The following is a 23,401-nucleotide window of genomic DNA, read 5'->3' on the forward strand; positions in this document are numbered from 1 at the left end:
TAGCTGGAAACAGCAGATTTTTAATAGAATATCTAAAATACCTACATACCTAAAATAATTTAAAAACTAGGACTTTTAATCATATTTGTGCATTTAGTATACCCTTGACATTTATTTGAAAAATCTCTTCAGCAATGTCAGGTTCTTGATCTACCATGACAACCTCATCTAGTAACCTGGTAATATTGACTCAACCATTCCCAACCTATGAACTACAAATATCGGTGTCATCCACTCTGTACAGACGTTGTCTGCTTGCTCTAGCCCTGCCTGGTACATGCTCCTTACTCTATATACCTTATTCTATTTCAGATCATATTTAAAGCAATTCATAGGAGATCCATACAAACCTCTAGTCTCAAAGGCAGGACACGTTACATAATAGCAACACATGGTCATTCAACACCTACAAGTTTCATTTCAAACACACTGAATATGTCAGTCAGTTGGGAGCCCTTGGACCTGAGGCTTGGATGTCCTCCAAATTCAATACGACTACCTGTTAACCTGGCCTTCAACTACGTTTTACGATTGAACACTTTCAATTCATGGGTAATAAAAACATGAGAACACTTTTTTTTTTTTAAATTGACATTTGCCTTCACATTTGCTGCCTCTCGCAACATCTCTGAAAGCTCTTGTTACATTCCACAATTAACTAAATGACTAATCTGCATGGTAGCTAATCTCACATGGTATTTCAGTTATTTTTCTCTTACAATAAAGTACCGATGATGCCAGATTTCAATGAATGTGGTTTGAATTAATTTATTTTAAAAGAAAAAACTCCAAACATTTCTTTAAAACATTCAGAACACAGTAACACATGCAACACAACAAAGATGGGAGTTACTACAGTCGTCAAGTTTCTGTCAGTCACAGGAATGAGACGAACAAGAACCCAGCACTTTAGGACTACAGAAATGGGAAGAGACAGAAATAGAGAGAAAGTGATGAAGAAAGAAAGAGAAAGGGTGATGAAGACAGATAGAGGCGCTGGAGGTTTGTTTTGATGAGGATTCATAGCCATCGTTTTCCTGGGCAGAGTAAGAGTGCAGAGGGGTATGGAGGGTTGGCTGGGGAACCACAGTGACGTCTCTTAGCTGAACTTGGCTTTAGAGAAGTCCATCTCTGGGTGCTGCGACATGAACCTGGAACACAATGACAGAGGGGGGGGGGGGGGGGGGGGGTCACATCATAGAGTCTGAACAGTGAGAGTAGCCTGGTCCCAGGCTACAAGGGTTTGGCAATGACAACGACCATAGGCGCTTGCAAGACTAGCCATGTTTAATAGTCAGATTACACTGGATAAACTCATCCCAGCATTGAACCCAGTAAAGGGACAGTGGAGGAAACCAAGCTGGTAGCAGCACAGTGAAGCCGGTTACAGATGCACCGATGTGGAAATTTTGTGTGATACCGATAGGTCAGTATTTTCTTTGCAATATTGACCTTTCCCTTCGTTTTCTCACCTCCACAACGGGCCGATGCAGATATATTTTAAGGCTTTTAAATCGCCCGATACCGATATGGCCAAAAGAACACCTACAAAGTAACCACATCAGACTAACACCCATTTATAAAGGATTTGGATTCCCTCTATTGTGTCACACAGTAATGAACATAAGTCTAACCATAGTAAGTGTACTAGATCTTTTGAAAACGACACTTTCATAAACAATAGAGGAAGTGTGAGGCGTGGCAGAATGACATCACACATATAACCAGCCAACCTATCATTGGTCTCGCCTCGTCATGACCAGGACAGGGGGTAGAAGGGCTTAATAACATGAACTCTGATAAGAGACTGTCCTCTACAGCCATTTCCGACAGCTCCTTCCCTTAAATAGGCTTTCTAGTAAGCCACAGGTGAACAAGGGTAACCTACCGCTGGCCTTGCTCGTGACTGGGACTAGAAGGGGTTAATAACCTCCACAGTGATAAGAGAATGTCCTGTACATTCATCTCCAATGGTTACGGCTCCTTCCCTCTATCCCGTACACACCCCTTATCACTGTGTAATGGTCCTTCTACCTATACTAGTCTAGTGAGTCATACAGAGATCATTCAGGCAGTATTTGCCAACTATCACTAATGCACCTCACATTGCCCAAGTCACGTCACTAGGAAATAAGGACATGGTCAATGTCTGGTCATGCAATCTGTCAAATACAGAGCATATTCACAAGACCACGCAGTATGTAAAATGCATACAACTTTGTTCTTCAATAAAAATGTAAAAAACAGGGCACAAACTATGCAATCCACCTGCTCATAACAAAAAGCTCAACCGACGGAGACATGCCCATTGAGACTGACTGACTGGCCAAGGTCAGCGTGGGTCCTGACTTTGAATAGGGATAACATATGCACTACTCAAAAAACACACTGCATAATCCACCTGCTGAAAAGGAGTGCAGTGGGTGACATGGGGCATTATGATGGTCGAGGAACAAGAAGTGAGGTCAGCTCTAGTCCCGGACTCAGTTGGGAAGCTGGTACAGACATCTCACTACCTGTTTATGGCTGCAATGATCGTGTGACCTGACCTTGACAGAAAACAGTAGGAGGCAGCCGCTTTTACATTCACCTTTTCCTGTTTCCTCGTTTCTATGGCTCTGTTAAACTATCCAGTATATTGGAACATGTTTGACAATAAAAAGAAAAGCACCAAGTAAACCTATAGAAAGCAAACAGCAAACAGAACATTTTCTTGTCAGTAGGTATGTAATATGAAGTAATTTTCTAATGTTCAATTCTGTCAGTAGTTAAGTCCCAGTGATTATTGGGATGGGTCAAATGTTTCACTGTCTATGTTTTTATTTTATTTATTTAACCTTTACGTAACTTATGAACAAATTCCTTATTTACAATGATGGCCGACCCCGGCCAAACCCGGACGACGCTGGGCGGGATAAAGGGAAACTCCCAATCACAGCCAAATGTGATTCAGCCTGGATTCGAACCAGAAACTGTAGTGATGCCTCTTGCACCGAGATGCAGTGTCTTAGACCGCTGCCCCACTTGGGAGCTCAATGTGAAGAAAAGTACTGCACTACTTAAACTATGTCATGATGGACATGCTATATGATGGTGCTATAAGCAATGTGCTGAAAGCTACTTTTTGAGGATGTCTTGTTTCTTCTGCTCTTCGGAGGTGGGTAGACCCATGGACTTCTGTCTCTGGTCGTACATCATCTTCTCCACCATACCACGGGTCTCCCCATCCAGATCTGACAGCTGAGACAGCAGGAAGAGAGAGATGGAGAGGGAGAGATAGAGGGTGAGAGAGGGAGGAATATAGAGAGATGGAAGAGGAGCGATAGAGATGGAGGGTGAGAGGGAGGAATAGAGAGAAATGTAGAGAGAGGGAGGAATATAGAGATGGAGAGAGAGAGGGAGGAATATAGAGAGATGGAGAGAGATGGAGAGTAAGGGAAAGAGCTTTAGTAAATGGGAGATAAATTACCCTTTTGTCTTTAAATAAATGAGAATAATCACATGTTCTCTTGCAATATACAGTGAGCCTTGCATCAGTAGCTTGGCGTTGGTTACCTTAGAGTTCTCCGGACAGATCTTCTTTGTATTGAGTTCTGGATCCGTGGTGACTATCTTATTCCACCACTCCATCTTGTTGATCTGAAACAGACGCAAGGCATGATTTAGTGACTTAAAAGGTTTCAGAGTGAAAGAGATGTTTAATCTCAATGAAACCCCTTGTAATACAAGAGAAATAAAAGCAGTACCTTCTCCAGGTGAATGGTGACCACCTTGCCGTCCTCAATGAGCCAGGAGCTCTCCTCCACCTTGACGTGGCTGTAGAGCTGTCCATCGATCACAGGAGGATGGCCCTTCAGACCCACCTTCAGCACACCACGCTGGATGTCCACCACCACATCCTTCCCCTTCATGCGGAACTTCACATCAAAAGGCACCACCAGCTGGGGGGGCGGGATAAAGGGAAACACCCAATTAGAATGAAGGCACCACCAGCTGGGGGGGCGGATAAAGGGAAACACCCAATTAGAATGAAGGCACCACCAGCTGGGGGGCGGGATAAAGGGGAACACCCAATTAGAATGAAGGCACCACCAGCTGGGGGGCGGGATAAAGGGGAACACCCAATTAGAATGAAGGCACCACCAGCTGGGGGGCGGGATAAAGGGGAACACCCAATTAGAATGAAGGCACCACTAGCTAGGTGGCAAGATAAAGGGGAACACACAGAATGCCTGATTACCTTGTCTGCCCAGATTACATCTAGCCCAATACTAAACCAATCCCTAGCGACTGGGGGCAAAAAGATAAATCAACATCCGCTCTGAAATAGAGGAGCTGCCCATGCATAATGTGCAAAATGAACAGAGAGCACAAAATACCTCTTCATAGTTAAACAATCATGCTACAGTTAAACAACTTTAATATCCATGCACTAGGAAATACTAAAACCAAAGGCAAAAGGGAAATAAACTCACGTCCACTTCAGACAGGGATTGTGTCCAACGATAGTTGGCCAGGTCAGCTCCATTGCCTGCGTTAGGTTTAATCTTGTCCTTGTCTTTCTCATCATCTTCTCCATCGGAATCAGTCTAGCAGAAATTAACAAGTTATTTATTAGCTTCAATTGCCTTCAACATGCATAAAATACCCTTGAGCTGTTAACTATGTGCATACGTTTCCCCCACCCTAGTTTATTTCCCAAGTGAGATGCCCCGCCTATATGATAGCGGGGGAAACAGTGATGTCTCTCTACAGCTCATTTATCTACTGAGGCATCCCAAACGAATCTCTTACCTCCTTGTCTCCCTTCTCTCTCCCTTCCTTCTCAGCTTTCTCGGGTGGAGTTTCTGCATTTGTGATTGTGGCCTCTTTCTTCTCCTCTTGTTTCTTTTGCTAAAAATGAAGACAAGACAAAGACAGACATTAAGCTTCATCAAGACAAAGACTAGGGCGGTCCCCAATTAAAAAAAATATTGGTTTACCAAGAGTTGTCGGTTCTTTACCAAGGGTTGTCTGTGTTTTGTGCTCATGCACATAATTACATCACCCGACCTTCTCCAGTAAAACTAACCCCGTCTGAATAGGGCACAATAGAGCCTGACCTATAGCATATCATAATAACATCAATAAATTGGTTATAACAAACTCTGAACACCGTAACACGTGACAGCAAAATGGACGCAGAGGACGTGACGAATAAAATTGAAACGGGGGAATGTTTACTGGTTTCTCGAGGTAAAGTCAGATGTGTGGAATAAATGTGACTAGTTGTGTAAAATCCAAGAGATCAAGAAAAATACGGTAAGGAGCAAGTGCTGCATGCATATTATGTGTGCCAAACAGGTGCTGTATAGATTACAATATCATTTTTCTGACCGTTTGGAACAATGTAAACACTAAATAAAGTACAAGCGTACCATAGAGTCTGCTGTAACATTATGTTAAGCCTATATTACAGTAAAGACTAAAAACAGTTGCATTCATTCATGAATGCAATTTCCGAAATGGAACAGTTTATTTATTACATAAGCTAATTATTAAATGCTCGCTTCAGTGTATTTAAAAAAAATGTAATGTTTGATTGCGTTTCAAATCATGAATGACTCATATGCTGTGTGATGACATGAACGAATGAATGATTGATTGATACAGTAGGCCTAAGTTAATTACAGTATTAAGACTAAACAGGATGTCCTCTTAGGCCTACAGCTCCATGGTGGTTATACAAAGCTGTTATATTAAGCCTACTAATGATAATGACATTACTTATTATCATAATAATAACAATGAGATCAAGAAAAAGGAGGGTTATTATTATAAATATAATTTCCCCAACAATTTAGAACAGTGTAAACACTAAAATTATAAATAATACTAGAAAGGCTGTTCTAACTAAAATTACAGCAAAGCAAAGAATAAAAACAGTCTAATTTGTGAAATTGTTTACTTGACATGTCGTTGCGTGAGGTTTGGTGGTCACGGAATCAGTAGGCTATTAAATAAACACTCAAACAGGCAACAGAAGCAAGATCTGTCTTATTTCTGTAGATATATTGATGATTTAAAAAAAACAGGCACATTTAACAGTTAGGCTATTGATTATAGACATAATTAAGTTGGGTTTCCTCTCACCTTACTTTTCTTAAACAATAAGTCAAGGGCTGTTTTCTCCTCTCCTCATTCTGCTGCTGTTCTCCACAGCATTGTTCTCAACACCAATATGCTGGTTAACTTTGCTATTACGCACATAGCAACATGGTCTAGGAAAAGGCACCAATTCAACAGCGCACTGCTGTGTTTCAATACCGTGGACAGCGACCGGTAAAACGCGCATTTGTTATAAAATAATATTATTTTAAAGGGCGACGCACAATTGGCCCAGCGTCGTTCGGGTTAGGGAGGGTTTGGCTGGCAGGGATATCCTTGTCTCATCGCGCACTAGTGACTCCTGTGGCCGGCCGGGCGCAGTGCACGCTGACCAGGTTGCTAGGTGTACGGTGCTTCCTCCGACACATTGGTGCGGCTGGCTTCCGGGTTGGATGGGCATTGTGTCAAGAAGCAGTGCGGCTTGGTTGGGTTGTGTTTCGGAGGACGCACGGCTCTCGACCTTCACCTCTCCCGAGTCCGTACGGGTGTTGCAGCGATGAGACAAGACAGTAACTACTACCAATTAGATACCACGAAATTGGGGAGAAAAAGGGGTACATTTTATTTATTTGTTAAAATATTTTTATTAGCGTTGAACCATTGTTCTTATGTAATATAACCATATACAATTTCAGTTTAACATGTCTTAGACTGATGGACTGTGCCATCTCCAAGGCCTCCACAATGGATCAGTTCAGCGTGAATCAGACAGATGATATTTTTTTCTACTGCTCGACTAAAGAAATCTCGGTCCACCAACAGCCTATGGACCAAACAATTGACCAGTCGACTAAATGGGGTCAGCCCTAACAAAGACAAACCATTACATCTAATGTGTATAGCACATCAAACATTCATAACTGACCACACGTTTTTCTTACCTTGTCGATTTCGGACTGAAGTCTCTCTGCCTCTTCGTCTGTCAGTTCTTTGATTTTGGGCTCGTCGTCTGCTTTCTTAATCTTCTTTTTCTCCTCTTCTTCAGCTAGCTTAGCAGCCCTCTCTGCCTTCTCTCTCTTCTCCTTCTCCTGTCTCTTCTCCTTCTCTCTATGGGCCTTCAGGGCAAGACCGCTGTGGTGGGCAAACGACTCCTTCACCAGCTGGGGACAGAGGTGTTATTACTAGGTAATCTGCATCTCTTGATGTATGCATTTTTGTTCTGTTAGGTATCCAATTTTGGACTCACCTTCTCTGGTGCACCTGCCTCGCCACCCGTGAAGAAGTCTGTTTTACGCCGGAGGAAGCTGAAAAACGTGTTTACTAACTATTGGACGAACAAATATTACATTAGAGATGATACATAGCCAACCTGCGCCTTATACGACTCACAAGCCTATTTGTTATGGCTTACTAACGGTACCACACCAACATGCCTAAACACAGCTAGCTAGCCTATGGCTAACGATTACGCTACTGGTGTGATATTTAATAAATGCGACTAACATTAGCTACATGTTTGTGGTGCTATATGCATGGTGCAAACGCAGGACACTTTCCCATCCCCCATATAGCTAACTTAATTAGCCGGCTAGCCAGTTGTTGAACAATTTGCTAGCTAATGTTAGCATGCTAGTATGCTATCAAACTGTAATTTACCTCTTGTACACCTCCTTCGTGCTGTTGTGCCATAACAAGCAACATCCCGTCATACTTTTCATCGTCACCCATTTTCTGTCCTAATATATATATACCCTTATATAAATAAACTTGTTTGACAATATAATTTGAAACGGACAGGCTAGCAACAACAGGGAGCAATGTAAAGTCACGTTGCTGTGCTACTTCCTGGAAACAAGCACCGCCTTGTTTCTAAGAGAATGGAAAGTTTGATGCAATGGGAGGCCAATCTTTTAAATGACAACCAAACAGCCAATTAGATCGTGTTACATGAACGGATATGGGCACATTCAAACGGGGGGAAAATACGAATATTCTAGATTAGAAATAAGTGTTTGATTGATGGCAAAAATATTGCTAAGGAATTATTCCATAATTATCGTGTATTCATTTCCTTTCACGATTACACATTATTTCTTCGTTAATCTGTTATAACTGTGCATTTGAATTAATTAAAATGTATTTATGGAAAGACATTTTTACATGCAAACACATGATTTGTATGCTCAAGGATAACATTCTGATTCTGATTCCATTATAGCTAATTTCGTCACCTCTGAATCGGCAATTATCCTATTGAAAATGTTACATGTAATAGTTGTAGAACATCTTTCTAATTCTAACCCTCATTTATTGTCAATGATTGTGATTTAGCAGGAGATATCGCTGATGGATAGATGTCAATGACCAACAGCTCACTGTTCCATTCTTTGACCCAGATAACATATCTGTGGAGCCATGACTGAACTATTCAAATAAACTGAAATAAGGGTCACAATGACCATCACACAGTTATGTTGAGTGATATGCAACATGAGTGGAAAGATTAATGTTTTCTATGTTGCATAGCCTATTTGCAAAAACACATGTAAGGCCAAAAAGAAAGTAGGCTATTGATCATGATAATAAAATGATATCTATCTATGTGATTAGAATCTAGGCTACTTGTGTTGTTTTCCTAAAATTATATTACTCTTTGTCAATACCAAAATTAATGCTGCTATCCTATGATCCTAAGTCTGCATTTACCCCTTAACTAGCACGTAATCGAAGACTGAACCAAGGCTGTGTGTTGGGGTAGCAGTCTGTATGGGAGCATTGACCCCGTCCTTGGTAGCCTGGTACAGGCTGAGTTAATAACTGGAGGTAAACATGATAAATGATAAATGTCATTGACCCCGTAGCGCAGCTGGCTTCCTCACGTCTCTCCCTCCCTGCAGGGCAAATGTCACAGTTGTTATGAATACGCCCTATTACCTCGCTCCACGTGGAGAGAACCTAACGCAGCGAGCAGAGCAGTCCAGGGTCACTCTGTTGTTCTCGGGTGTGTGTGTGTGTGTGTGTGCTCTGAGGGGGAGGGGTCAAGGCTGTCTTGTCACACACAGATCAGAGGAGCGTGTCTTATCTTCCTATAAATAGGACTCGGGCTACTGGAGTTGTCAGAAAGTCAGAGCTGCTGATCATACTGCTGGACAATATTTCAAAGAGAGAATGTGGCTATTCTCACCTCTGTAGCATAGCTCTGCAAAGCCTCTGCACTGGGGACATCTTATCATCTATTGATTGATTGATACTTTATTGATCCTCAAAGGAAAATTCATCATGATGTTTCCTCTTGAAGAGATGAAGACCACCTGTCACTGTTCAGGTTACCGGGAGCAACAACATCAGCCTCACACCATCCTGTACAATATCCTGAGCCATGCGGACAGTAAGTACAACAACAACAGCCTGATCAACAACAAGCACGTGAACCAGTACGACTACAACATCATAATGCCTCACAACTGTCATTGCGAGCGGCGACGGGCGGTGTGTCTGAAGAACCCTGAGGGAACCTGTCAGGTGGCATCTGATGTTCTGGTCAAAACCATCCGCTTCATGAAGAGTTTACCCTCCTTCCGTCAGCTTCCAGTGGAGGATCAGCTATCTCTGCTGAGGGACTGCTGGGTGCCCCTGTTCTCTCTGGGCCTGGCCCAAGAACGGACTGTGTTCGAGGTGATGGATGTACCACAGGCTAGCATGCTGAGGAGGATTCTCCTTAACAGTCAGGGTCCACATAGTGAGGAAGAGCAAGAGGAGGAAGATGAGGGGAAGAGGTCTCTGCCCACGCTGGCTGGGGTGCATAAACTCAGATCCTGTCTGAACAGACTGTGGACTCTGAATCTCAGCCCAAAGGAATATGCCTATCTGAAGGGTGCTATGCTCTTCAATCCAGGTAAAGCTCTTCTTCTACTTCTTCTCAGCATGCTATGGTGTTCTGTGGAACTCCAAATCTACCTGAACTGACATTCTATTAATTTCATTCGACTGAAATATTTGAAGCAATCAATGGCATAATCAATGATTATTTAATAATCTAACATGACAAATGATGGCATACAGCTTCACTCTTCTGTCACATTAGTGTTAAACTGCTGATGGTGGAATACAGTTGAATTGACATTCCATTTACCCCAATTCCTCTTAACAGACGTCCCAGGACTGAGCACCACTGTATTCATCGACAGTCTCCAACAGGAGGCCCAGAGAGCTCTACAGGAGGTTGTCCTGACCCTTCACCCAGGAGACTCGGGTCGATTCAGCCGCATCCTACTATCGACTTCTGCCCTACAGGCTGTCAGCCAATCACTCATCACAGAACTGTTCTTCAGACCTGTTATTGGTCAGGTGAATCTGTTTGACTTGTTAAGTGAGATGCTGTTTATGAGACAAGAGTACAGCTGAAAGTTTGTGCGTGTGTATGGTGTATGTGTGTGAATGATATTTTAGAGTATTTTCTACTGGCAAATATGAATGTGAAAATTGCAACTAAGCAATAAAAGTTTTATAAACAAAATGTTTCAGTTTCTCTCTTCTTTATACATATTTAATCACTCTTCTATCATTTGTTTTTGGCATACATCTGGCAATTTATTAGTGGTGTGATAAAAATAAATGAAGTGAGAGCTACTGTATTTTCCATTGATAGAAAAATCATTAACTAATTGTACTGTCTCTTAGCATGATATGTACTCTGGCTCCTACTAGTGGTTTCCTACATGTAACTACAAACATGTTGTGCTGTATACTGTACAGGGAAGTACGGAATGGAAAGTACCAAAAATCCCTTGAGTGACATTACCTGGGATTGAACATTTCAACGCATGATAAGGGAGACTGGCAAAATGTGGCATTAGGCCATGTATTAATACTCCAACTTGCTCAACAATGTGTGAACAGTTATCCATTTCCTGTAAACCTACCTCTTAGCAATTTCCTGTCTATGGCCAGAACCAGAATAACCTGTTTAACATTAACAACCAAACATGTTGTCAGTTATCTTGTTACAGTTATTTGGTGGCCTGTATTATTTTGTCCTTGCCAAAGATAAAAGTAATCCCCAGGGGGTACAAACGAACACTGCGCACCTGCCAGAGATGTCTGTGTAGCTTAAGTCTTAAATATGGGCTGTTCAACATGGCAAAGCATTACAGAACATTCAGACAAAAATGTATTGAGTAGAATCAAAAATATGCTTGCCTTCCATTGTAGAAAAAAATAATTGTGTCAGATCTTTTCAATCTACGACATTCTAAAAGTTTCACCTCACAGAACCCTCATCGGCTCACAGTCTGCATGTTGTCAGACATTCTTCCATTCTGATGCATCAGCTACATCGAACTGAGGTGTAAATAGACTGGAAAAGTATTGTGTGTGAGTATTGTGTGACTCACGTTCAGTCATGCGAAGGGAAAAGGCTATTTAGAAAGAACGAAAACCCAGACATACACAGAGCTTAATGTCAACACACAAAACGTAGGACTCTTGAATCTTCTATTGGTGAGCTGATGAAAGATGAGGTAGTCACAGTTTGACATTTTTTTAAATTAACAATGTAAGTCATTAATTTACACACGCTTAGAGTGGCGGATCATAAATTCCACATAAACCCACTTAGTCTCCCATTGTGCAGAACTAAAATTAGACTTAAGTGGAAGTTAGAATTTTCCCCATAGAGAACAACTCATATCCTTTATACCAACCACAATAAAACATTAGACAAAATGTGCAAGAATAGCATGGCATTAACGCCGCCACAACTTCATTTGTATGTCACTTTTTTTACAGTTTTATATAAAATCACAGAATTGCATACATTATAAAAGTTAATTTCACATATATACTCATTGGAGTCTACAATGATAAATGTTACAACAGCTGGACCCTATGCTCGCTAGAGATTTTGAAGCATAACCAATTTTAAAGTGATCTCAACATATTAGGATTAAAAGTTATGTATAGTAGTATGATATTCCCATGGCATCAAAAGATACATCTACAATTGTATTTCACAGTCACCAATAAACCAATAACAACATCCATTGTCTTTGAGGTGTTCTTTCTTCATACGTTCTGAGTGGTTTTTGGCCTCCGGTACATTCCAGGTTGGTTCTTGGTGTCTAAACCACTGCATTATTCACATGGGTTAAACCTTACGAAGACTAAGACCGTCAGGTCCAAACGTAACACAATAAAACCATGGAGCAATCAAGTGTGCGGTTATCTATATTTCTTGGGTCAGTTTACTTTACCCTGCAAGTCACTGGATGCGAGTACACTACCTTGAAACTGGTTCTTGTGTCAGTGTTGGGGGTTGACCTGATAATGCAGAAAGAGATCAAACAGCAGTGGAGAGTGGGGTTTCATATTAACACAGCTACTTGTTATTCAAGGATAAAGGGACATACAGCACTAAAGTAATATGAGGGCGATAAGAACGGACATCCAAACAGGAGGAGCGGCTGGAAGACTCTGATAAGTCTACAGTAACTTCTCTCTGAGACAGACCAACCCCCAAACACGGACGCAATATGTCAGAATCAAAAATACATTCACTACCCTGAGTACATAATAATCCTTCAAAATACAGATGACACGATTCATAGTAGTCTTCAAAGTCACGGTCTTTGGAGTAGTTTGCATACGCGTAATACTCCTCCCACCTATTTTAACCGAGTGCAATTCTCTGGCTCCTTCAAGGACCCAACACAGAATTCAATAGAACATACAATACATGTGTAACTACGGGTCCCAACCTCTCCAGCTTGGGACTGGTTAGTAGCTCCATGCATCAGGAGTGTTGAGGATGGGTCATCATGTTTTGACCGTGGTCCAGGGCAGGGTCATTCTGATGCTCAGAACTTTCTGCTTAAATCAAAATATGATAAAAGGTATGAGATGTAGAATATAACAGAACAGACAAACTTCATTGTCAACACAATGAGGAAATTTGGCTTCAAAGTTCACATCTAAAATGCAAATGACAACAAAAAAAACATCAGGAGTACCTTGTCATCAACTTATGTGCAAAATGAAGTTAATTCCACAGGTTTAGTAATATATACATAATTGGTTCAGGACCTTCATCATCAAGAACAACTTGTCATCTACAGTCGTATGAAAAAGTTTGGGCACCCCTCTGAGGCTGCATAATAATTTACTCTGTCGTCACAGAAAATGATCACAGTGGCATGCCATTCATTTTCTAATAAAAGCTGAGTTCTGGGGTATTGTCCAGACAAAGATTTTTAGTGTAGCAATATTAAGTTGTATGAAATTAAATCAGATGTGAAAAATAGACTATGCAAAAATTTGGGCACCCTTGTCATTCTGTTGATTTGAATACCTGTAACTACTTAGCACTGATTAATTGGAACACACAATTGGTTTGGTGAGCTCATTAAGCCTTGAACTTCATAGACAAGTGCATCCAATCATGAGAAAAGGTATTTAAGGTGGCCAATTGCAAGTTGTTGTTCTCTTTGACTCTCCTCTGAAGAGTGGCAACATGGGGGCCTCAAAACAACTCTCAAATGACCTGAAAACAAAGATTGTTCAACATTATGGTTTAGAGGAAGGCTACAAAAAGCTATCGCAGAGATGTAAGCTGTCAGTGTCCACTGTGAGGAACATAGTGAGGAAATGGAAGGCCACAGGCACAGTATTTGTTAAGGCCAGAAGTGGCAGGCCAAGTAAAATATTGGAGAGGCAAAGGCGAAGGATGGTGAGAACGGTCAAAAACAGCCCACAGACCACCTCCAAAGACCTACAACCTCATCTTGCTGCAGATGGTGTCACTGTGCATCGTTCAACAATTCAGCACACTTTGCACAATGAGAAGCTGTATGGGAGAGTGATGCGGAATAAGCCTTTTCTGCACACACGCCATAAACAGAGTCGCTTGAGGTATGCAAACGCACATTTGGACAAGCCAGCTTCATTTTGGAATAAGGTGCTGTGGACTGATGAAACAAAGATTGAGTTATTTGGTCATAACAAGGGACGTTATGCATGGCGGCAAAAGAACACAGCGTTCCAAGAAAAGCACTTGCTACCCACAGTAAAATTTGGTGGGGCTTCCATCATGCTGTGGGGCTGTGTGGCCAGTGCCGGTACTGGGAATCTTGTTAAAGTTGAGGGTCGCATGGATTCCACTCAATATCAGCAGATTCTTGGGAATAATGTTGAAGAATCAGTCACAAAGTTGAAGTTACGCCGGGGCTGGATATTTCAACAAGACAACGACCCAAAACACTGCTCAAAATCTACCCGGGCATTTATGCAGAGGAACAAGTACAATGTTCTGGAACGGCCATCCCAGTCCCCAGACCTGAATATCATTGAGAATCTGTGGGATGATTTGAAGCGGGCTGTCCATGCTCGGCAACCATCAAACCTAACTGAACTGGAGATGTTTTGGAAGGAGGAATGGTCCAAAATACCTTCATCCAGAATCCAGACACTCATTAGAGGCTATAGGAAGCGTCTAGAGGCTGTTATTTTAGAAAAAGGAGGCTCTATTAAATATTGATGTGATTTTTCTATTGGGGTGCCCAAATTTATGCACCTGTCTAATTTTGTTTTGATGCATATTGCACATTTTCTGTTAATCCAATAAACCTCATTTCACTACTGAAATATTACTGTGTCCATCAGTTATTTGATAGATCAAAATGAAATTGCTGATCCAAACACCCAATTATTTATAAATGGAAATCATGGAAATTGTCAGGGGTGCCCAACATTTTTCATACGACTGTACATGATTCAATTAGGTTCATATTACAGCGTTTGGTTTATAGAACTTATTTACTTGTGTCTGTCAAAGACAATACAAGTCTGACTTGCCCAAGGAGCTACACAACCTTAAGGCAACCAATCCACCTCTGGGATAGACTTAAATAAATAGGATGTTCACAATAAAATGTCACGGAAAGGAAGTATCTATCAGGGGAAGAGATAACGTTGGATATATGCCACAACATTCCCTCTATTAGATCTCTCTCACTCAGATACTAACCCAACCGGTTTCAGTGTTTCCAAGATAATTTTTTTTGTGCAGCGGTGGCAAAGTTTGTGGAAGGGGGGAATCACTGGGGAACTCTAGTCGGGATCATTTTTATGTAGGACTGTGAGAAGGTACACTATATATATATAAATAAAGTATGCGGATACCCCTTCAAATTAGTAGACTCGGTTATTTCAGCCACACTCGTTGCTGAAAGGTGTATAACATGGAGCACACAGCCATGCAATCTCCATAGACAAACATTGGCAGTAGAAAGGCCTTACTGAAGAGCTTAGTGACTTTCAATGTGGCACCGTCATAGGATGCCACCTTTCCAACAAGTCAGTTCATGAAATTTCTGCCCTGCTAATGCTGCCCCGGTCAACTGTAAGTGCTGTTCTTGTGAAGTGAAAATGTCTAGGAGCAACAATGGCTCAGCCGCAAAGTGGTAGGCCACACAAGCTCACAGAACTAGACCGCTGAAGCTCATAAATATCATCTGTCCTCGGTTGCAACACTCCCTACTGAGTTCCAAACTGCTTCTGGCAGCACAATAATTGTTCGTCGGGAGCTTCATGAAATGAGTTTCCATGGCCGAGCAGCCGCACACAAGCCTAAGATCACCATGCACAATGCCAAGTGCCGGCAGTAGTGGTGTAAAGTTCACCGCCATTGGACTCTGGAGACGTGGAAACGAGTTCTCTGGAATGAAGAATCACGCTTCACCATCTGGTAGTCCGACGGATGAATCTGGGTTTGGCGGATCAAATCAAATGTATTTATATAGCCCTTCTTACATCGGCTGATATCTCAAAGTGCTGTACAGAAACCCAGCCTAAAACCCCAAACAGCAAGTAATGCAGGTGTAGAAGCACGGTGGCTAGGAAAAACTCCCTAGAAAGGCCAAAACCTAGGAAGAAACCTAGAGGAACCAGGCTATGAGGGGTGGCCAGTCCTCTTCTGGCTGTGCCGGGTGGAGATTATAACAGAACATGGCCAAGATGTTAAAATGTTCATAAATGACCAGCATGGTCAAATAATAATAATCACAGTAGTTGTTGAGGGTGCAACAAGTCAGTACCTCAAGAGTAAATGTCAGTTGGCTTTTCATAGCCGATCATTGAGAGTATCTCTACCGCTCCTGCTGTATCTAGAGAGTTAAAAACAGCAAGTCTTGGACAGGTAGCACGTCCAGTGAACAGGTCAGGGTTCTATAGCCGCAGGCAGAACAGTTGAAACTGGAGCAGCAGCACGGCCAGGTGGACTGGGGACAGCAAGGAGTCATCATGCCAGGTAGACCTGAGGCATGGTCCTAGGGCTCAGGTCCTCCGAGAGAGAGAAAGAAAGAGAGAATTAGAGAGAGTATACTTAAATTCACACAGGACACCGGATAAGACAGGAGAAATACTCCAGAAATAACAGACTGACCCTAGCCCCCCGACACATAAACTACTGCAGCATAAATACTGGAGGCTGAGACAGGAGGTGTCAGGAGACACTGTGGCCCCATCTGATGATACCCCCGGACAGGGCCAAACAGGCAGGATATAACCCCACCCACTTGGCCAAAGCACAGCCCCCACACCACTAGAGGGATATCTTCAACCACCAACTTACCATCCTGAGACAAGGCTGAGTATAGCCCACAAAGATCTCCACCACGGCACAACCCAAGGGGGGGCGGATGCCAGGAGAACACTAGCTGACCTAATGCATAGTGTTAACTGTAAAGTTTGGTGGAGTAGGAATAACGGTCTGGGGCTTTTTTTCATGGTTCGGGCTAGTCCCCTTCGTTCCAGTGAAGGGAAATCTTAACGCTACACCATACAATAACATTCTAGACGATTCTGTGCTTCCAACTTTGTGGCAACAGTTTGGGCTAGGCCCTTTCTTGTTTTAGCATGTCAATGCCCCTGTGCACATAGCGAGGTCCATACAGAGATGGTTTGTCGAGATCGGTGTGGAAGAACTTGACTGGCCTGCACAGAGCCCTGACCTCAACCCCATCGAACACCTTTGGGATGAATTCGAACGCCGACTGCGAGCCAGTCCTAATCGCCCAACATCAGTGCCCGACCTCACTAATGCTCTTGTGGATGAATGGAAGCAAGTCCCTGCAGCAATTTTCCAACATCTAGTGGATAGCCTTCCCAGATGAGTGTATGCTGTTATTGCAGCAGAAGGGGGACCAACTCCATATCAATGGCCATGATTTGGGAATGAGATGTTCGATGAGCAGGTGTCCACATACGTTTGGTCATGTAGTGTCATTTCTGGTGACATTTTATAAGGACAAGCTACTCCAAAAATAATTAAAATCAAATGATGCCAACACCATCTATCTATCTATCTATAATCCCTCCCAGAAATGAGCTAAATAACATATTGGTAAAGCAATATTTTAGGACCGACTCTTACCATAGCCTATACATGGCACCATACAATATTATCAGGCAGGTGTGTTATTAGCAATAAGCAAGGTTTTTTTCTGTATCAAAAAGGGAGCTACTTTCCTTCTAGAAACATTTCCATGGAGCTGAGACAACATTTTGCCATTTTAAAGCAAATTGTCTGCAATTGTACACATTTCTCTATGGCTAATTAAATGTGTTCTTATGCTCACACACACAATCAATTACATAATGTAGTTATTTTGTTTGATACTTCTCCCTCTTAGCTGATTTTTTTTCTCCCAAAGCCATTTTGGCTGTCATGCTAGCTGTTCAAATAATGGGAATTTGTTGCGCAATGCAGAAGTTCACTCCTTCTGAGTAATATGTTGCTAGGCAACCCCCCTGCAATTCACATCAAATTTTATTGGTCACATACACGTGATTAGCAGATGTTATTGCGGCTGTAGCGAAATTATTGTGCTTCTAGCTCTGACAGTGCAGTAATATCTAACAAGTAATACCTAACAAATTACACCACACACACATCTAATGAATTAAGACTATATACATATGGAGGAGCGATGTCAGAGCACTTGCCGCTCTGTACGTGTCTAGCGCTTTGAACACACCGACAGCGTCGTTGCATTTTGGTACACCAGAATTATATTAATTTCCAATGAAACGCTGTGTTTGTCTTGCAGCATTGCGTTGCAGAGGCAGTTGCAGTACATTCGTGGTGTGGTGCAGACGTTGATTTATAGAAGGTATGCGTCAAACTGTATGCGTAGACGGCTTGACAGAAATGGTAGCAGAACGTGACTGTTGAACTTTAGTTGCACATATCCAGATGATGCTGCATACTATTTTGTGCAATGACGCTGTCGGTGTGTTGGAAGCATTAAGCCAGTATGAGAAACGTGCTAACAAACGTTTGTGCTATGAAACTAAATAAATACTGCACTCTGACCCACAAAGCAAGGAAATTGAACTTGAAAAAGTAATGTAGTTATATTGGAATTTACAGCTGCTGTTGGTAAGTAATGATTCTGCTAGCTTCTGACAAGACTTACTGCATCTTTAAAAATATATACATCAATTATCTTTTCTATAAACTTTGTCTGGTTTTAGTCATTTAAGTTTACACTGAAAGCGTTTTCCCATCCCCTCAAATTTTCCGGGGTGGGTGGCAACAATTTATCAGCGGCAATACTCTGCTGCTAAATGAATACAAGGGAAATACTGCGGTTTCAGTAAAAGTGTCTTGAAGGACTCTAACCCCATCATAACATTTACATTACATTTACGTCATTTAGCAGACGCTCTTATCCAGAGCGACTTACAAATTGGTGCATTCACCTTATGATATCCAGTGGAACAACCACTTTACAATAGTACATCTATATCTTTTTTTTTTTTTAGAAGGATTACTTAATCCTATCCCAGGTATTCCTTAAAGAGGTGGGGTTTCAGGTGTCTCTGGAAGGTGGTGATTGACTCCGCTGTCCTGGCGTCGTGAGGGAGCTTGTAACAAGCACTTAATGATGACTACAACTACAATAACACTGCACAGCACACACGTCAAGTCTCTTACCTGCTCCACTGTTGATCCTCATGTTCCTAGCATTCATATCAGAATCTGTCTCCTTGGATATCTGGATACAATAATCATCTTCAACGTAAAAAAACAACAAACAAAGAGTGACAGTCAACTAACAGTGTAATTACAAATGAATGACAAATTAAGTATCACTTCAATAAGTATGCAAAATAAGGGAAAAGCTGTTGGAAATGTTTATCCGTAGAGGTGTTGCTTACTGTTATTGCTGATGGTTGATGCTTGATAGTTGCTCATGGTTTCGTTACCGCTGTCGGAGGTTCTCCTCTGTGACTTTTTGCACTGAGGTCTCTTCTTGCTCTTCCTAGTGCTGATCCTGATAAAATAAAATAGAATAGATGAAAATGGTATATCAACTTTACTGTCCATTTTACAAAGTAAATGTATTAATTCGCTGTTGCGATACACAACTGCTTCTGCGCGTGCACACACACAAACACGTTGTGCCCTTGATCAAGGCAGTTAATCCCTACCAGTGAATGGTAGCTACCTGATGATGCCCTTGACCAGTCGACACTCTGCATCCTGCTCATCAAGCTGATGCTCTTCGGCCAGGTCACTGATCAGCTGGCTGATTTCACTGGTCTTCTTCAGGAACACCGAGTCTGAGGTGCAGTGGGCCAGCTCCTCGATCTGGTACTCAGAGTACAGCTCCAGAAGCTTTTGGGTGATCAGAGAGTCCACATCACCCACGCTCAGATCACCCATATCCCCCTCGTTCCAGGAGTAGGAGGGAGGGCTGTACCGTCTCCCTCCACCTCTTCCATTGTGTAACGGAGGCCTGTTAACGACCACCGGCTCCTTCTCCATTGTGGAAATGTGCACTTTGACCCCTCTGATGTAGACGTCCTCCGGCCAATCAGAGTCACCACCACTCTCCTTACTGGTTTGGGGGTCATTGGTCCCAAGGTGGCCCTGGAGACCCCGGAGGCTGACCTTCTCCCGATTGTCATCTGGGGAGCTCTGTCTGGGACTAGGGGCCAGGATGGTGCTCCGACACACCCTGTAGAGTCCACAGGTCAGCACACTGCACACCCAGCTCTTACAGCTGCCTGGGGAGGAGTGGGCACAGGGACCACACCCCTGACCCCCTGAAGGAGAGTCTCCAGATCCGGGGATGAAGCCGATGGTCTCCTCTGCCTCCCTGCTCTGCGCGTCCCTGCGGTTGGCCTTGTGGTATGTAACCTTTGGCCCCTGGTGCCTCTCCTCCACCGGGTCCACACATCGCTCCTCATAGCAGGACTCCAGGCTGGTGCTGTGGCCCCGGGAGAGGTGATGTTTGGGTGCCAAAGGGACGAGGCCTTCCTGACCCCCTGGCTCGGACCAGGGTCTGGGGCTCCCTGTGCTGCTGCTGGGCATGGTGGTTAACTAGAGCCAGGGCCTGGGGGGGAAAAAGGAAAGGAAGTGTGTGGGGGTGGGGGCAGTGCATTACATTAATGTATGAAATATGTATGTTACATTTATAAAGAACATTGCTTAGCCATGTCATAATAATCAGCGGCTTCAGACAAAGTAAAGTGGACTTGAATCAATAGACAACAACAATACTACATGGACATTAGGTCAATGCCTGGCTATATAACAAGTCAAATGTATGCTGCAGTCCCTTTCCATGGCAAACCAAACTTTAAACATAAGTCACATGAGGCGGCAACCCCTGCCAAACCAAGAAACCACATATCCCTTCGTGCCTAGCTAAGTTACCCAATCTATTCTGTGGATGTTGTGTGTATGTAGCCCACAGGATGTAGGGCTCAAATTAGTTGTTTTAAAATCAATGAAACACAAGATTAAATACACACTTCAACTTGGTTCAATTTCAGCCTTATTGGCGTTTGGCCTACACTACAATGACCCCTGCCCGTTTGTGTTCTAGCCCAACATTAACACACTCGATTCATCTAAATCCAAGGGCTTGGTGATAAGATGAGAACTTGATTCAGGTGTGTAATTACTGTGATATGCCAGAAAATGGCGCCCTGGGTCTCCAGAACGCCCTGGCCATTACGTTCAAAACCTTCTTTCACAGAAAGTAAACAACACGCCATTAATAATGGCATTATGGAAGCCAGCATGAGGACGGTGACAGTCCATTCAATGTAGGCTGCTAAAGTAGGCCAACATGTAAACAAATGTGTCATAAGGTGAATGTCAATTAAACAAAAAAAAAGGCTTTACAGGGAGTTGATATTAATTAAAACAATCCCCCGGTTTGAAAAACCGGCCGGGCCTACTTCATATAATAAAAGGTTACTAATTTGCAGACACGCAGCAAAACAGATTGTTGAACTGGACGACGACGTTTTCAGTCGATCTACAGCCTTCTGTCAAAATAAGTTACAATAATTGTCAAGGTGCCATTTCAAAAATACATATCCAATCAAGTATCGTATTTTGTTCCATATGTAGTGTATTGCTAAAGTTACACCTGGGTTTATTAATTTGCAGTACGCGTTTGTGTTACGTTTTACTCACGGCATGGGAAGAGTGATCGCCGGTCTTTCCACCGAGTTCTTCCGTAAAGTTATATTCCTCAAAAAACAAGAGCATTTGTATTCTACTTTTCTTCTTAAATTAAATTGCCTACAAAACACACGCGATATAGTTTCGTTTCCCAAAATTCTTGCTACAGCAGTAGCAGTACCTGCGAGACAAGGTAAACCAAACATAAACTCAACCAGAGAGTAAGAGGCGAAGCAAGATGGTTTACTCCGCCCAAAATCTGTCCACGAAAATAAATCCACGAAGTAATGTCAAGAGTGTCGAATTTGGTCAACAAAAAATGGACTTGCTCATATCCCTAGTCAAAAAATTCTATAGGATTAGGGATTTGTATCGGATTCTCACTGTCCTATAGGTAAACTCAGCAAAAAAGAAACGTCAATTACAGGACCCTATCTTTCAAAGATAATTCTTAAAAATCCAAAATAACTTCACAGATCTTCATTGAAAAGGGTTTAAACACTGTTTCCCATGATTGTTCAATGAACCATAAACAATTAATAAACATGCACCTGTGGAACAGTCTTTAAGACACTAACAGCTTAGGTCACAGTTATGAAAACTTAGGACACTAAAGAGCATTGATGGAGGGCTTGTGAAAAACGTTGATGGAGGGACTCTGAAAAACACTAAAAGAAAGGTGCCGAGGGTCCCTGCTCATCTGCGTGAACGTGCCTTAGGCATGCTGCAAGGAGGCATTAGGACTGCAGATGTGGCCAGGGCAATAAATTGCAATGTCCGCACTGTGAGACGCCTAAGACAGCGCTACAGGGAGACAGGACGGACAGCTGATCCTCCTCGCAGTGGCAGACCACACGTAACAACACCTGCACAGGATCGGTACATCCGAACATCACACCTGCGAGACAGGTACAAGATGGCAACAACAACTTCCCGAGTTACACCAGGAATGCACAATCCCTCCATCAATGCTCAAACATTTACATGTAACATTTACATTTAAGTCATTTAGCAGACGCTCTTATCCAGAGCGACTTACAAATTGGTGCATTCACCTTATGATATCCAGTGGAACAGCCACTTTACAATAGTGCATCTAAATCTTTTAGGGGGGGGGGGGTTAGAAGGATTACTTTATCCTATCCTAGGTATTCCTTAAAGAGGTGGGGTTTCAGGTGTCTCCGGAAGGTGGTGATTGACTCCGCTGTCCTGGCGTCGTGAGGGAGCTTGTTCCACCATAGGGGTGCCAGAGCAGCGAACAGTTTTGACTGGGCTGAGCGGGAACTGTGCTTCCTCAGAGGTAGGGGGGCCAGCAGGCCAGCGGTGGATGAGCGCAGTGCCCTCGTTTGGGTGTAGGGACTGATCAGAGCCTGAAGGTACGGAGGTGCCATTCCCCTCACGGCTCCGTAGGCAAGCACCATGGTCTTGTAGCGGATGCGAGCTTCAACTGGAAGCCAGTGGAGAGAGCGGAGGAGCGGGGTGACGTGAGAGAACTTGGGAAGGTTGAACACCAGACAGGCTGCGGCGTTCTGGATGAGTTGTAGGGGTTTAATGGCACAGGCAGGGAGCCCAGCCAACAGCGAGTTGCAGTAATCCAGACGGGAGATGACAAGTGCCTGGATTAGGACCTGCGCCGCTTCCTGTGTGAGGCAGGGTCGTACTCTGCGAATGTTGTAGAGCATGAATCTACAGGATCGGGTCACCGCCTTGATGTTAGTGGAGAACGACAGGGTGTTGTCCAGGGTCACGCCAAGGTTCTTAGCACCCTGGGAGGAGGACACAATGGAGTTGTCAACCGTGATGGCGAGATCATGGAACGGGCAGTCCTTCCCCGAG

General features: G+C 43.0%; 3 protein-coding genes across 4 annotated transcripts; 1 reads left to right on the plus strand and 2 right to left on the minus strand.

Moving 5' to 3' along the window:
* Nucleotides 1–746: 746 nt before the first annotated feature.
* Nucleotides 747–7,958, minus strand: LOC115175737 (nuclear migration protein nudC). Its single transcript, XM_029735202.1, has 9 exons — nt 7,744–7,958; nt 7,334–7,411; nt 7,029–7,247; nt 4,795–4,893; nt 4,476–4,589; nt 3,747–3,941; nt 3,556–3,639; nt 3,122–3,240; nt 747–1,151 (listed from the first exon to the last, which is right to left on the minus strand). The coding sequence occupies exons 1-9, from the start codon at nt 7,813–7,815 to the stop codon at nt 1,100–1,102; spliced, it is 1,032 nt and encodes a 343-aa protein (XP_029591062.1). The 5' UTR covers nt 7,816–7,958; the 3' UTR covers nt 747–1,099.
* A 1,240-nt stretch (nt 7,959–9,198) lies between these two features.
* Nucleotides 9,199–10,603, plus strand: LOC115175738 (nuclear receptor subfamily 0 group B member 2). The gene is made up of 2 exons (XM_029735203.1): nt 9,199–9,982; nt 10,238–10,603. Exons 1-2 carry the CDS (start codon nt 9,367–9,369, stop codon nt 10,489–10,491), a joined length of 870 nt encoding a protein of 289 aa, XP_029591063.1. The 5' UTR covers nt 9,199–9,366; the 3' UTR covers nt 10,492–10,603.
* A 5,781-nt stretch (nt 10,604–16,384) lies between these two features.
* On the minus strand, nt 16,385–21,866 carry LOC115175739 (keratinocyte differentiation factor 1). Of its 2 annotated transcripts, XM_029735205.1 has the most exons (5): nt 21,578–21,866; nt 19,593–20,483; nt 19,303–19,418; nt 19,079–19,156; nt 16,385–16,420 (listed from the first exon to the last, which is right to left on the minus strand). In XM_029735205.1, the coding sequence occupies exons 2-5, from the start codon at nt 20,459–20,461 to the stop codon at nt 16,407–16,409; spliced, it is 1,077 nt and encodes a 358-aa protein (XP_029591065.1). In that variant the 5' UTR covers nt 20,462–20,483; nt 21,578–21,866; the 3' UTR covers nt 16,385–16,406. The 2 variants fall into 2 exon arrangements, with proteins under 2 accessions (XP_029591065.1, XP_029591064.1); XM_029735204.1 differs by lacking the exon at nt 16,385–16,420 and having other exon boundaries at nt 18,932–19,156; nt 21,578–21,859.
* Nucleotides 21,867–23,401: the final 1,535 nt, after the last annotated feature.

The sequence above is a fragment of the Salmo trutta genome, chromosome 36, assembly GCF_901001165.1.
Source record: "Salmo trutta chromosome 36, fSalTru1.1, whole genome shotgun sequence".
Classification (NCBI taxonomy): domain Eukaryota; kingdom Metazoa; phylum Chordata; class Actinopteri; order Salmoniformes; family Salmonidae; genus Salmo; species Salmo trutta.